This window comes from Canis lupus, chromosome 27 (genome assembly GCF_003254725.2).
Source record: "Canis lupus dingo isolate Sandy chromosome 27, ASM325472v2, whole genome shotgun sequence".
NCBI lineage: Eukaryota > Metazoa > Chordata > Mammalia > Carnivora > Canidae > Canis > Canis lupus.
In genome coordinates this window covers 44965932-44979480 of record NC_064269.1, presented here as the reverse complement: position 1 = coordinate 44979480, position 13549 = coordinate 44965932, and the positions used below count along the sequence as shown (strand labels likewise).

The following is a 13549-nucleotide window of genomic DNA, read 5'->3' as shown; positions in this document are numbered from 1 at the left end:
AGGTCCTGACTTTGCATGTGCACAAACACAGCCCAGGCCATCTGCACCCCAGAGCCAGTCCGCGTGGTCTATACACTGGGGCCCGGGGCCCTGATGGGGGCTCACTGGCCCACGGCAGGGATATGTACTCCATACTTCCTCCCCTGTGGTGGGCCCAGCCCAAGCAGAAGCCCATAGCATCTTGTGTGATCACACCAGCCTTTCTTCTGGAGGCCCTGGGAGTGAGGATCTTCCTGGCCAAGGGACTTGACCTCCACTCTCCTCCAGAAAGGACCAGAGACTCCCTTCTCAGTTCTTCATGCAAAGAACCCTTGCTGCCCCCAGCCCTCCTTTCCTCCTTGTGCTAGCAGCTCAGAGCCACTCACCGCTTCCACGAGGCTGCTGGCACTGCCGTGGAACTGCCTGCCCCGGGCCCCAGCCTGGCTGGGCACAGTGAGGGACACCGGCCGGGCTCTCCGGATGGTGCTGTCACCTCCTCCACAGGGTGTGGGCTCCTCAGACCAGGAGCTGCAGTGGATGGACGGGAAGCTGCTGTTGAGTTTCTCGTTGGACTCAGCCCCCTCCAGCCGCAGGGTGGGGATAGGCTGCGGGGGCCAGCCTCGGCTGCCGGGTGTGGCTGGGGGGGTGGCACATGGCCTGGGGAGCGTGCCAGGGGAATGGCTTCTCTGGAGGAGGGGGCTCAGGCCTGCCACTGCCAATGCCTGTGGACACACAAGGAGCATGAGTTACTGGAAGCAGTCAGGCTGGGAGGGACGGGCCTCTCTCTCAGCAGCAGATGGTCGCCGCTAGCTCGGCCTGCCTGGATCCCACTCCCATCATTTTCTCCCCTCTGGATCCTACCTCATCGAGACCTGGTGTTAGCTTCCATCACTTTAAAATAGATTTTGTGATTACGCCAGTCTGAAGTGATGGCTTCCTCCTCTAAACTCAGAAAGCTGTGATGGAGTGGACTCAAGATTGTCCACTTCTTAGCACTGGCCTTGTCGCTAGTCAGCTGTGAATTCTCTGGCTTTGGTTTTCTCATTAGTAGTCTAGAAAGAATGCTGCCCTCATCATCTGTAAAACCAGGAACACTAATGCCCTCTATCTACCTATCTTTGGGGTTGATGCGAGGTTCAAGTGAAATCAAGTCTGTGAAGATCTGTGCACTACACTGTGCACCATAAAGATGTAGACAGAACCAGTACTTATTGTTTTAAGTTTTCCATTTACGGGGCACCTGGGTGGCTCAGTCAATTAAGCATCTGCCTTTGACCCAGGATCCCAGGATTCTGGGATTGAGACTCACATTCGGCTCCCCATGGGGAGCCTGCTTCTCCCTCTTCCTCTTCCCACTCCCTTACTCCTGTGCTCTGTCTCTCTCTCTCAAATAAATAAAATCTTAAATTTTTTTTACAATGAACCAGGCCATGAATAGTGTCTTGTCGATCTTTAGCTCAGCTTGTCTCTGAACTGTTGTTCAAATCTTACACTGTATTATTATTTACATGTTGTGTCTTCTGGCCCCCACTCTGCTTAAAAATCCTGAGACTGGAGCCTGGCCCTCGTGTTAGCACCACAACGACCTACTCTGAGCTGATGTGTCCACGGGAGAGTGGCACTGTGCAGCGGGAAGGCCCAGCCTGAGGGGCAGAGGGACGGGAACACTGTGGTATGGGTGGGTGGTAGTGGAAAAGCAGGAAGCAGGGAGTGTAAATAAAGAAGAGGTTCTTGCCCGCAACATGATAAGAACACTGGGTGAAATGAACTTCTAGAAATCTTTAAAAATGGTGCACACAGTGTCCCTCCCCCTCCCCCAGCCTGCCAGCTTCCTCTGCACGTAGCTCTTGAGGGTCCCCAGCCTGGGGTCCCCGGTCCCCTGGAGACCTGAGGGAAGTGTAAGGCTATGCTCAATTTTCTGGAAAGCCCAGTGGAAATCATATTTATGCTGGCAATGCCACACAGGCTAAGTAAAACGGTGAATATTTTGAGTTGAAGTATTATCAACTTAGCTGAGCCACACTGGCTATCTTATGCATTTTATAAGCTTTGTTTGGCAAATGAGTGCCTTTGGGTATTAAAAAAACCCCACCTAATGCATAGGCCTGTGGCAGGAGAATATATAATTAGAGAGGAAAACAGTTTGAGAAACCTGAACCCCAAGTTGCCTAGATGTAAGGGACTGGCCTTTGATTCCTGGAGGTTTCCATTGGTTCTAAGATACTGAGACTATGCTGGACACTAGTGTCTTGGATTTCACTGGCTCAGCTGGAGGCAGCCGCAGCAAGAGGTATTTCAACTCTCGAGTCTCTCTGGACCTATTTTCCTTGAACATCAGTCCCTACTTCTCACCATGTTGTTGGCAGATTCTCTGATCATTTCTACATTTCAGTGGATGGGTTTGTGTGTGGCTAAAGCTCCAGGGATCTTGCAACTCTAGGCGTAAGTACATCTGCCCGAGCACTCTCTGAAGGGTAAGCCAATGTCCGTGCAGGGAACATCTGTGCTATTGTGGGAGGAAAGGTCAGGCAGGATCCTGGAGTCATTGGTCCCTTGGGGTCGTGTGAGGGGCACCTGCTCACAGTGCTTCCTAGGTGTCCCCCACTGCCATCCTCCCGGGGAAATGACAGACCTTGCTAAGGTTCTCACTTGCATGGATGGGCCCCCCTCATCTGGGGCTCCTAAGGCCAGGGGCTAGGACTATCGTGGTCCAACACAGGGAAGACAGAGTGGAGTCTTCAGATTTGCCCTAATCATGGGAGGTGTGTAGCCTGTGGGGTGACGGCTGAAAGTATGGGCTACCTGGTGATGAACCAGGTGCAAGGGCAGGACTGTCTTCTGAGAGATGTCTCCCGCTTGATTCTTCTGCCGCTTCAGACATTCCAGGTGGAAGGAGGCCCTTCGACCTGCAAAGGCAGCCAAAGAACTGTGATCAGTTCAGGGAAAGGGAACACAGGTCTGCAAGGGTCATACCCTGGGGGCGTATGGAGGCGTGCTGCTGGGCCTGGAGTGACCTCCTCTCTACTGTTTGCCCCTCCTAGCACATGGCATCTGGCCAAGTCCCATCCCTGCAAGCCCTGCCTCAGAAGCCCATCTCATTGCTCCGGAAATCTGCCCAGCCACTGCATAGGGGTTGTCAGTCACCCAAGTGCCTGACTGGTCACATCTGGAGAGAGAAGTGTATTTACCCAGGGAGGCAGAGCGGAGGAAACCCCTCTTTGGAGATTGCCGAACGTCCCTCTTGTCTTCCTCAGGTGGTGTTAATTGCCGATTTTCATCATCCTGATAGGACAGCCTGGAACACAGAACTCCTGGGGCTTATTCTGGGAGGCCGAGCAGTGCCACCCCGTAGGGACAGCTGCCGTCCTCTGGAGGCAGTCTGCTTTTTTTTCCTTATTGAAGGGAACCCCTGCTTTGTGCTTTCATAAAGGCTGGGGGATGGGGCAGCCGGAACTCGCCACTCCACCAGCCTAGGCCTGGCTTCTGGCATCACAGATGTTTCCAGCTCCTCATCCATAGCCTCTCTGCTCATCAGCCTCGCATTTCTGATTTGAGACAGTAGAGGGACTCTTGAGTCAAAGTTGGTGAAAAATTTCAGATGAACAAGATTCTTTTCAGGAATAGTTCGGGCTCCTCTGTTTACATATGTGGATGCAATTTTCATGAATACTCCCAACTTCAGCCCAAACTTCTCCCTCTCCCCCTAGTTTCTCCCCGGCCAGCCCCCTTCATCATCAAGGGACAGAAGCAGTTGCCTATGGACAAGTATCCAGTCAGCTGATCAGTGAACAGCAGAGCTGTGAGGGGCCTTAGGGGGCATCCGTCTACATGCTGGTGGCTAGGCCATTTAATGGGGGCTCACAATGAGAAATATACTGTACAGAGTCCCATATACATAGAAACACCTACTCGAACTTAACTTCTTGAACCATACTTACCTTCATTGCATGCCTTGCCCTCTGGTGGTTTCTATACTACCTTAGTCTATTCTATTTCGCTAAACAATATCAGTTGCAACCCACTAAGTTGATTTCACAGTCCCCAGGGGGAGTGACCTGCAGTCCAAGAAGAGGGGTGCATGCTAACCCTTCATTTTACAGATGAGGCCACAGACTCTGTCCCTGATGTGACTCCACAGGCTTTGAGACTGTGTGGCCTTCCCTGCTCCTAGAATACTGGCTTTGAGCCTTTGTAGATGTGCAGGAAATTTTCTGACTAAAGACCTCCAAACCTTTCCTCTCATTCTCAACATGGTAAGCTCTTCCTATTATATTTTCTTCTTATGAAAATTGTACCCACTCTTGAAGACCAGCTTCTGTTTGATCTTGTGCCAGGTGCCTGTTAAGGTCACCTTGACCTGCTTTGAATGTCTGTCCCTTTCATTGTTATGCCTCTTCTGAGATTTTAACTGGTTTGTAAAATATCTTTGAGTGCCGAGGCCTGTTTATTCATGATCTAGCAGAGTGCCGGGATGCACTAAGCACTCAATAAGAGCTAAAATGAGTTGAAGCGTATGCTTTTCCTGATTTCTATGGTGTATGGCCATGTAAAAAATTTGCAGCCTCTAAAAATTGAAAGGCTGAGGGCTGGTCCTTCCTTATTATAAGGTGCTTTTAAGAAAGATTCTAAAACAATGCACCTTAAACTTTATGAACACAACTCACAGTCATAAATACATTTTATGAGACTCAGTACACTCACATACATATTGGCAATTAAACAAATATTTCATTAAATATTACCTTTGTGACATTGGATACACTGTTATCTATTGTCTTATTCTAACCTATGCTATTCTGTATATTCTGTACTATGCTGTTCTTTCTTTTAAAGTGCTGATCACGGCCTGGACTTCTGGCACCTGATGGGGGCTTCTGGGGGGCAGATATAGAGTTGTCTCTTGTATCTCTTGGTTGATTCCAGAATCCTCTGCTCTTCAGCCCCCACAGAGAAGCCGTGCCTAGATCAGGGAAGAGGCTGGCTGGGGCTGTTGATAATAAGGGGCCAGTAGAAAACGAACCAAGACTAAGAACCCAGCGGGGGGCATCAGCTCAAGCAAATAACTCCAGCCCTCAGAAGCCTTCAGCCTCTAAAAACCGTGGGAAGAGTCTGAGCAGTTACTGGCTGATGATGTCAGAGCCAGAAAGCTGACTAGACATGGTATTGATGTGATGTGCAGCACCGGGGATCTTAAAGCACAGCCCAAGGAGACAGCATGCTGGGATGGTGTTCGCGACTCTGAGGCCCAAAACTTCCTTGGAGCCATGAAGCCTTCTAGCATAGCAACTGTGAAGAACCCGGCATTTCAGGACTTAACGAGGCCTGTGAGAGAGGCATCCCCAGACCACACACAGTTTGAGAAAAACAGTCCCCGTTATGACCCATCCAGCAAAAAGACAATCCCAAATGGTCCGTGGTGGATGTCCAGTTTGTTCAGATGGTTCATCATCCTGGCAGCTGAACTCAAAACCCTTCGCCAAGCTCACAGAGCTGCTGGAGGCCTCTTAAAAAACAGGGCTGTCTTCACTCGCTAGACACTTTCAATTGAGCCCCTGACCTGAGAGGAATTTGATTTTATTTTGAGGCTGGAGGAAAAGGAACCAAGTTAACTGGGACACAGTTGCTGGAATGGGCAAGAAAGACAGTCCCCCAGAAAACTCAAGCTTTTATAAAACAAAAGAAGGTGTGAAGAGGCCTGCTTGTTATGTTCATCTGGGTTTGTGTATACAGGTGGTGTTCACGTACCTTTGCAATAAAACATTAAAATAAAAAAGTGGTGATTGTCACAACCTAAGTAAACGTCACAACCTGCTAATGGGGTCTAGACCTGTAGTTAAAAAAAAAAACCCATCTCTTAAAAATTCCATCACTGACCAAAAAAATATATTAAAAAAAAAAAAGTATCTGCCACTGTTTGCCAACAGTGCCCTCTGCTGGGTGGCTTTAGTGTTAAGTACTTTCACGAACATTTGTCAATGCTTGTGTACTGAGCCTTATTATAAAATATACTTATGACAGTTGTTTTTATTTAAAAAAGTTTATGAAACAATGTTTTGAAGTCTTCCTGAAAGCACTGTATCACGAGGAAAGGCCAAGCTAACCAAAGACAGTGTGTGTAACATGTGTATAGGTGTGTGTATGTGTGAACACGTGCATGCTCATATACATGTATGTACACATATGTACATGCGCGCACATGTATGTGTACGTGTGCAAATGCATGTGCATATGTGTATGCGAGCATGTGTGTGCATGCATGTGTGAGCACGTGCATGTGCATATACATGTGTGCATGCGTGTGCACATGCATGTATGTGAACATGTCCATGCATATGCATATACGTGTGTACATGTATGAAAGTGCAAACATATGCGTGTACATACATGTGCACGCATGTGCGTATGTGTATATACGTGTGTGCATGTGTGTGAACGTGCACATGCACGTGTACATGCATGTGCACACAGTACATGTATGTGTGAACATGTGTAGATACCTGTGCGTACATGCATGTACACATGCATGTGTACATGTACACACATGCGAACATGTACATATATATGTGTGTATGCGCAACACACGTGTATATGCACGTGCACGAGTGTACTTGTATGTGTGAACATGTGCACATGCACGTGTATGTGCGTACATGCATGTGAACATGTGCATGCGCACATGTATGTGTATATACGTGAAAATGCGCACACATGTGTACATGAACGTATACATGTGTACATATATTGTGAACATGTGCATGCTCATGTGTATGTGTGTATATATACGTGTGTGTATGTGTGTATGTGTACGTGTGTGCATGTGTGTGAACATGCACACACGTGTGTACGTGTTTGTGTGTGGGGGCGGGGGGCATACATGCATCTCCCTAATAAGGTGATAGATGTTTGTAGGCTCTCTTCTGATATGCAATCTCCTTTCCCCAGGCGATACCCAGCGCAGGGATCCCAGGGGGCTGCCCTTCACCCCCAGAGCCTGTCCTACATGTGGGCTGGCCTGGGGCTGGGGCAGCAGAGCTCACATCTCTGTGGAGATCAGGCTGGGCTCACTGCAGTACTCGGCGTCTTCGCTCATCTTCACGTCATAGGTCTCGTCCTGAGAGACCTCCTCCTGACACACCATGGCTATCTGGCTCTCCCGGGAGTGGCACCTGAAGTGTCCAAGGGGGAGATATGTAGTCAGAACCTGCTAATCCCCATCATTCCCTCAGCAGGTGAGGTGTCACATGCACACATACTCACACGGTGAACACACACACACATGCCCACATACACACAACCGCTGTGGCCTCTTCTTCCCTGATGAAGCAGCAGAGCCACGGAAGCAGTAAGATCAAGATGAGGATTCCATGTGGAACAAGCATCTCTGGGTTAGAACCCAAGGAGATCTGAGTTCTGACTCTAATTCAGGTGCCCTCTGGCAGAAGTCACTGGCCCACCCCATGCCTCAGTATACCCATCAGTAAAACTGGAGTAACATATGCCCTGCTTGACTCAAAGGCTTATTGTGAGTAACAAATGAAGTAGCAGATGAGATGGGGTTTGAAAGGTGGAAAGGACCAGCTTTTAGAACAGGGTCCTGGGCTGCTCTGTCCAGGTCGGGGTGGGCCCTGAAAGGGCTGTCCTCTCCCTCTGCTAGAGATAGCCAGGCCTCTGGGTGCTGATTGGGCAGAGCTGGGAAGTTCCTGGTGTCACATTCTGCCACATCTTTGGGTTTGACATGGGCTCCTTGGAGTGACGGCACAGACAAGAAGCCTCACATCGATGGGTTTGTTCTCCTGGGCAGTCACCCCGAGTCCCTGCTGAGCTCGAGACCCTCCTGCACCAGGGTGTGCCTAGGATTATTCTGCTCACCCTTCAGGCCAGGGTCTCCTGCTCATTTGGACATGTCTTCTTAGCTCTGGTCCAGGTGTATTCTCCCTTTTCCCGTCTGTACCTTCCTCTGTTTTTCTTCCTACTGATCCTGAATGCTGGGGCCCACTTTACTCCCAAACCCGTGAAGATCCCATTTTATCCTCTCAGGGCTGAGTGCTGGATCAAAGCCCTAGATTTGACTGGTGGCCTGTGAGCTGTTACAACTCAAGAAGCTACCCTTCCGGGGCACCTACCAGGTTGTCCGGAGCAGGCCCTAACAGATGGCTGCCCATCCCATGGTAAGGACAGATGAAATGTTGAAGGCTCTTGATTGGTGGGAAGAGAGGGATGTGAGACGAGTTTTAGGGAGGTATAATGGAATGAGCTCGAGACAGAGAATGGTGGCAGGCGGGCAACACCACTTCTTGGAGGCTGCTGTGTACATGACATGCTGGCCCAGCCCCAGCAACAGCAAGGCCATTGCTATGGCCACTGCACTTAGCCTTGAACTACGCCATGAAGGATGAGGCCCCAGAGCTACAACTTTGGTTAAGATTTTCCTCCTCACCAAGCTGAAGCTTATGGTCTTGAGTGTTGTTTTTATCACTGTACTGGGAAGGGAGAGAGCTGATGCTTAGTGAGTACTTACTATGTTCTAAGCATTTTTTTTTATATGTTCTAGGCATCGTGCTAGGTGCTTTGTGTATACCATATTTCACGGATAGAGGTATCTGTGGGGAGAGGAAGAAAATCCCCTGATGTGTCTCTAAAAACCACTGTCCCTTCATTTAATATGGAACATAGTTTAATAGGAAGATACCCTTTGAAGGAGATGTTAGCTCACAGTGAGTTGCTAATGATGGACACAATGAGCCTTCCTTAAGACGAGGTCTTGATCAGCAGAGCAAGGGAGAAGGTGGCACTAGGACAGAGTCCCTGGAGGTCATAGGGGGTTTGCAGAAAAGTGAGGGGACCACCAGGACAGGCATGGGTCAGCCACTTGAATTTTGATGTTCCCCTGTGCAAAGCTACCCTTTCAGATCAGCATACAAAATCCAGCGCTGAGCACACTGCCCTGTGCATAGAAGGCCTTAGTATATATCTCTTGAGTAGAAGGACTCACCCAACACTGCTTTTGGGTGGTTTAAGCAGCCGTTCTTCCAGACAGTGAGGTAGACCGATGGCCAACGTCACTTGGCTGTCATCAGACACCAATGAGTGCCCAGGCCATGTAAGCTTACACGAGGTCACTTGAAAATGTGTTAAGAAGGGAACTGAAAGCCAGGGGGCCAGTATGCTGGCTCCTTAGATGAAAGCAGCTTCAGGACATTTGTCCAGAAAGACACTCACACTTCACGATTATTTTCTAAGCTCGTGAGCAGGAGAGATGTGCCCAAAAACATGGTATGCTGGCGATCTGCCTAGCCTTCTGTGGCTGTGGTGGGGGTGCTGTCCTGCCCTGTAAGAGCAGCTCCACTAAGGCGGAGGGGGCAAGATGCAGAGGCGTGTCCTCTCCCACCCGGCCTTGGGAACCCAGAACTGTTGATAGAAACAGAGAGGAGACCCTTTAGGACCAGGCTGTGCTTCCTGAGGCCCAGAGCATGGAAGGAGGCACCTACCGTCCCGGTATACCATAGCAATGTGTCCTGGAGCACCAGGGGTCAGAGGGTGGGGGAAAAAGCATGTGTCAGGAGGTGGGAGAGATCAGCCAAATTCCCAGGAATGATCCCACACTGGGGCAAGCGGGCGAGTGCTATGGCAAAGGCCTCCTGCCACCAAGATGCCTCTCCCAAGAGGGTTGAGAAGGGTGTAAAGAAGAGGTGGTAGCTCCATTCCCACCCTAAGCAGGCCAAAGGCCAGGTTTGTGCAGATTTGGGAAAGGCCGGGGGAACAGAGTCTATTGTGTAGCCAGGATACCAACATCCTGGGGATCAGGGGCTGGGTTCCTCTGCTTGGGGAGCATGAGAGAGCACAGGAGGTCTGTCCAGAAGTACACACCACAGGACACTCGACTGCCACGGGGCCATGCGCCTTCCCCCAAGGGTGGCTACCACACGTCGTCAAGGGCAAGATCAGGAGGCAGCATTTGCCTATCTCTCAAGAGGGGAAGGGGCAGCAGCCTCCACCCCAGCTTGAGGGGTGAGTGGTAGTCCTGGGGGCCAGACTCTACCCCCATGCACTCGGGGCCCCTGCACATGGGCCCTGGACGCTCACCCTCCCGCTTACCTCTTGGAGCTGAGCTTCCATGCAGCCTCCTGCACCCGGCCGGCAGGAGACAGGGGGGTTCCGTGGCCCTCGGCGGTGCTGGCAGCGCCAGGGTAGCCAGAAGGCGGGGGGAAGCGGCCCAGGCCAGTGTTGTTGGCATTGTTGATGTTGGCATTCGAGCCGGTGGACGAGTAGCTGCTGGGGGTGAAAGTGGAGTCCACCAGTTTCTCGTGGGATGGTGACTCGGCATCGCCTTGGCTGTTGGCCGCCTTATTGATGTGCAGTGGGCGCTGGGTGGTGAAGGTCTGGGGGAAGGCGCTCCTGCCGTCGCTTTGGTAGTAGCTGACGTGGTTGCCGAACAGGCCACCGGCCCTCTGGAGGCAAGACGGGAGGGGTGGGTGGAGGAGAAGGTTGTCTGCCTTCCAGAGAGCGCGGCCCCACTGGGCAGCAAGGGCACTCGGGGAGCTCTTCACCTGCATGGCCTGGCAGCTGGAGAGGGAGGGACCCATGGGGTCCCCTCTGAGACTGCTGGGGCACCAGGGAGGGACCTCTTGAGGGAACTGGTCTGGCAGGAAGGCTGCTGCCCTGGGACTTTCCAGCAAACCCCCGAGGACTGAAATTAAGTTTCAGGGATCAGTGTGGGATGGCGAGCTTTGGCTACTGCCAGTCGCTTGGTTTGGCAGCTGTGAGTCTGCCAGGCACTGGGAGGGCTGTGGGCAGAGGCACCAGAGGTTCTAATGAGAATTTTAAAAATGGAGATCCAACCGGCTCGTTGAGCTAGAAACTATGTTGGCCAAATGGTTTTGAGAATAAGGAGGACACACTGACTCCATTAATTATACTATGGCCTTCTCACCCCCGGCAGGATTCTTAGAGATTTCAAATCGGGGCCCACTGTTTTTTTCCCCTTCCTTGTCCTGGGGTGAGTGGGCAAGTAGCTATCGGCATGTTGGTCTGCGGGGTCTCACTGGGGCAGGGTTAGCATGGTGCTGTGTCCCTGAGGCCATTCGGTGACAGACATTTCACAGTGATGAGAAGGAGGATGGTGATGACAGGGCAGCCACGGGCAGGGCAGGCTGTCTTCCCTCCCCGTGTCCCCACGGCGCAGGACCCCTGAGCCGGGGCTTGCAGGGCAGCTGTGAGCAGGGCTCTGGTGCTGTCCTGGTCGGTGGCTTCTCCCTAGCTTTAGAGGGATTTTAGCCAAACACCTTCGGGGTCCACAGGGACCACAGTGAATGCAGAGAACAGGATGTAAGAGTTCCACCATTCTGGGAGAGTCGGGTTGTTTTTCACTATTCGAACTGACTCAGCCTCCCTATCCAGGAGAGGAGAGGGAAAGAAGGTTGGAGGGGACTTTTGTGATCTGGAGAACACATGCTTATCTCAAGGGGACAATTGCGGCTGGGCTCTACTCCTCTGCTGCCATGTGGGGAACATAAGTCAGATTCTCTGATTTTTAAAAGAGAAGTCAGAGGTCTAGATTTTTATTTGAATGTATCAGATTTCTGAAAGTTGGCAAACAAAATAGGTCTGCAGGTTAGAAGTGGCCAAGTAGATGCTTCTCCTAGGAAATATTTCCCTTAAGAAAACGGCCCCTTCCCTCTTTCTCCGAAAGCCAGTGACATTCTATGAGTTGCCATGTCCTGGGAGCCCAGGCTTCAGATGGAGTCAGACTTGGAGAGGGCAGAGGGATAGGAAGTAGATGAGTGGGAACAATTTGGAATCTGCCAGAGAGCTCAGGGCTTTCTCCCTGGATTTTCTTGGCAGAATGCCAGCCCACCCTCTTGCTTCAAACTGAACCTTATAAAAGAGAGCACTCCTGTGGCATCCACCTACCCTGAAGATGTCGTCTTCAGAGGCAGCAGACACAGCCTCCTTCATGGCCTTGTCCAGCTCCTCCTCAGCCGTCAGATCTCCAGAGATGGCCCGTCGGATCTCAGGCCCAATGTCATGCAGCGTGCGCAAGCCAGCCTGAAACCCAGAGGGACAGCCAGCCGCCTGACCCACCACCTCTGCATAATGCAGGTGGGCCTCCCAAGGGTTTATCTGTGTGAGCTAACCAGGATGTGCTTCGGGGCCTTGCTTGTCTGCCTCAGAGTGGAAGAATCCATTTCTCCACCCAAGAAGGATAAAGGCACGTTGGGACGGGGCTTGGAACAGGCAGGACTGAGGAAGGCAAGGTGTGTGGGAAGCAGTGTGTTCCCCCTTTGGAAAGGCTTGGAGCTTTCTGAAAGTTTCCTTCTGGAGAGACCTGGCCTCCAGCCCACTGCTGAGACCCCTGGCCAGAGGTTGGAAGAAGGTGACCAGGCCCTTCCTTAGGGTGTGGATCCCTCTCCTCGCCCCTTACCTGCAGGGATAGGGCGTTCCTCTGGGAAGGCTTGCCCACCAGGCCCTGTTCTTTGCGCTTCTTGAATTTCCGGAAGTACTCCTGGATCAGGAAAGTAGCATAAAACTTGCCAACCGTGACCTCATCATCTGAGACAGGAGAAGAGAGGACAGAGGGGAGGTTATGGGGGAATTCAGTTGGGCTTCATTCACTGTTTTCAGCATCCAAGCTTTCTTAAGGTTTTTAGACTTAATTTTTTCAAAAAGAGGTAGTCCATTCACATGGTTCAAAAAGGCAAAAATATATTAAAAGGTGTACAGTGAAAAGTCTCTCTCCCACCCTTCCCCCATCTGCCTAGTTATGATCTTTTAACAGATAACCTTTCTAAAATTAACTTCTTATTTTTCCAGAGAATCTTTCTGCAAATAAACAAACGTGTTCTTAGCCTCTTTTTTTTTGTAACAGAAGTAGCCTGTTGTCAAAATTCTCACCTTGCTTTAAAAAAAGCAAAAAGGCGTAAAAACCCTTAAAAAAGTAAAAAACAAACAAACAAAAAACAAACCTGACATAGCTCACTAATTTTTTTTGATCCCAAAACTTGAGGTGCCCATTATAAATTGACCAGTACCCTAAGCACAAACAGCTCTACTTAAAAATGAGGTTTGGTAGAAGTACCTTTCTTCTCTGAGTTTTGGTTTTTCTTTCAACCAGACAGATTGGGTTTTCTTACCATGTGGTTTGGCTGGGCCCCTGCTGGGCTTACCCCCAAGTCACACACGACACAATCAGCCTCTGTGTTGGGAATGAACCAGGTGGTGGAGAAGCCAATGAATCTCCAAGGACAACCCTACATGTCCTACAAGTAGCTTTCTTCTCAGGGAAATGGTCCCACAGGACAGCTGGTAGGTTAGACACAAGGGTCTGAGATGGTTCTCCTACTCCTAGTTGTCCCTTAAGAATAGCCAAGTCACAACAATCATGACCTTCCACATGGCAAACGCCTCATTCCCGTGTGGGAAAGAAAAATCTGAGTCCTCTGTCTAGAGTAGTCAGTGAGGAAGAGCTGCAGGGCAGAAAGAGCATGGATTTCTTTTGCCCCTCAGACCTGGGTTTGAATTCCGAATCTGCCGGGTACTCACCCTATAGCCCTAGGTCAGCTACATAGCTTCT

General features: G+C 50.6%; 1 protein-coding gene and 1 pseudogene across 39 annotated transcripts in view; one reads left to right on the top strand and one right to left on the bottom strand.

Annotated features, from left to right (window-relative positions):
- CACNA1C (calcium voltage-gated channel subunit alpha1 C) overlaps positions 1-13549 on the bottom strand; it is a 746601-nt gene that overhangs the window by 9062 nt on the left and 723990 nt on the right. For all 39 annotated transcript variants that reach the window (XM_025461617.3, XM_035706871.2, XM_035706874.2 and 36 more), the window contains 7 exons: positions 12401-12528; positions 11890-12024; positions 10075-10427; positions 7017-7145; positions 3168-3274; positions 2782-2885; positions 366-701 (listed from right to left, as the gene is read on the bottom strand). In XM_025461617.3, coding sequence (XP_025317402.3) covers positions 366-701; positions 2782-2885; positions 3168-3274; positions 7017-7145; positions 10075-10427; positions 11890-12024; positions 12401-12528 — 1292 coding nt within the window. The remainder of the gene's footprint in view (positions 1-365; positions 702-2781; positions 2886-3167; positions 3275-7016; positions 7146-10074; positions 10428-11889; positions 12025-12400; positions 12529-13549) is intronic.
- Positions 3737-5709, top strand: LOC112669100 (thymocyte nuclear protein 1-like; annotated as a pseudogene).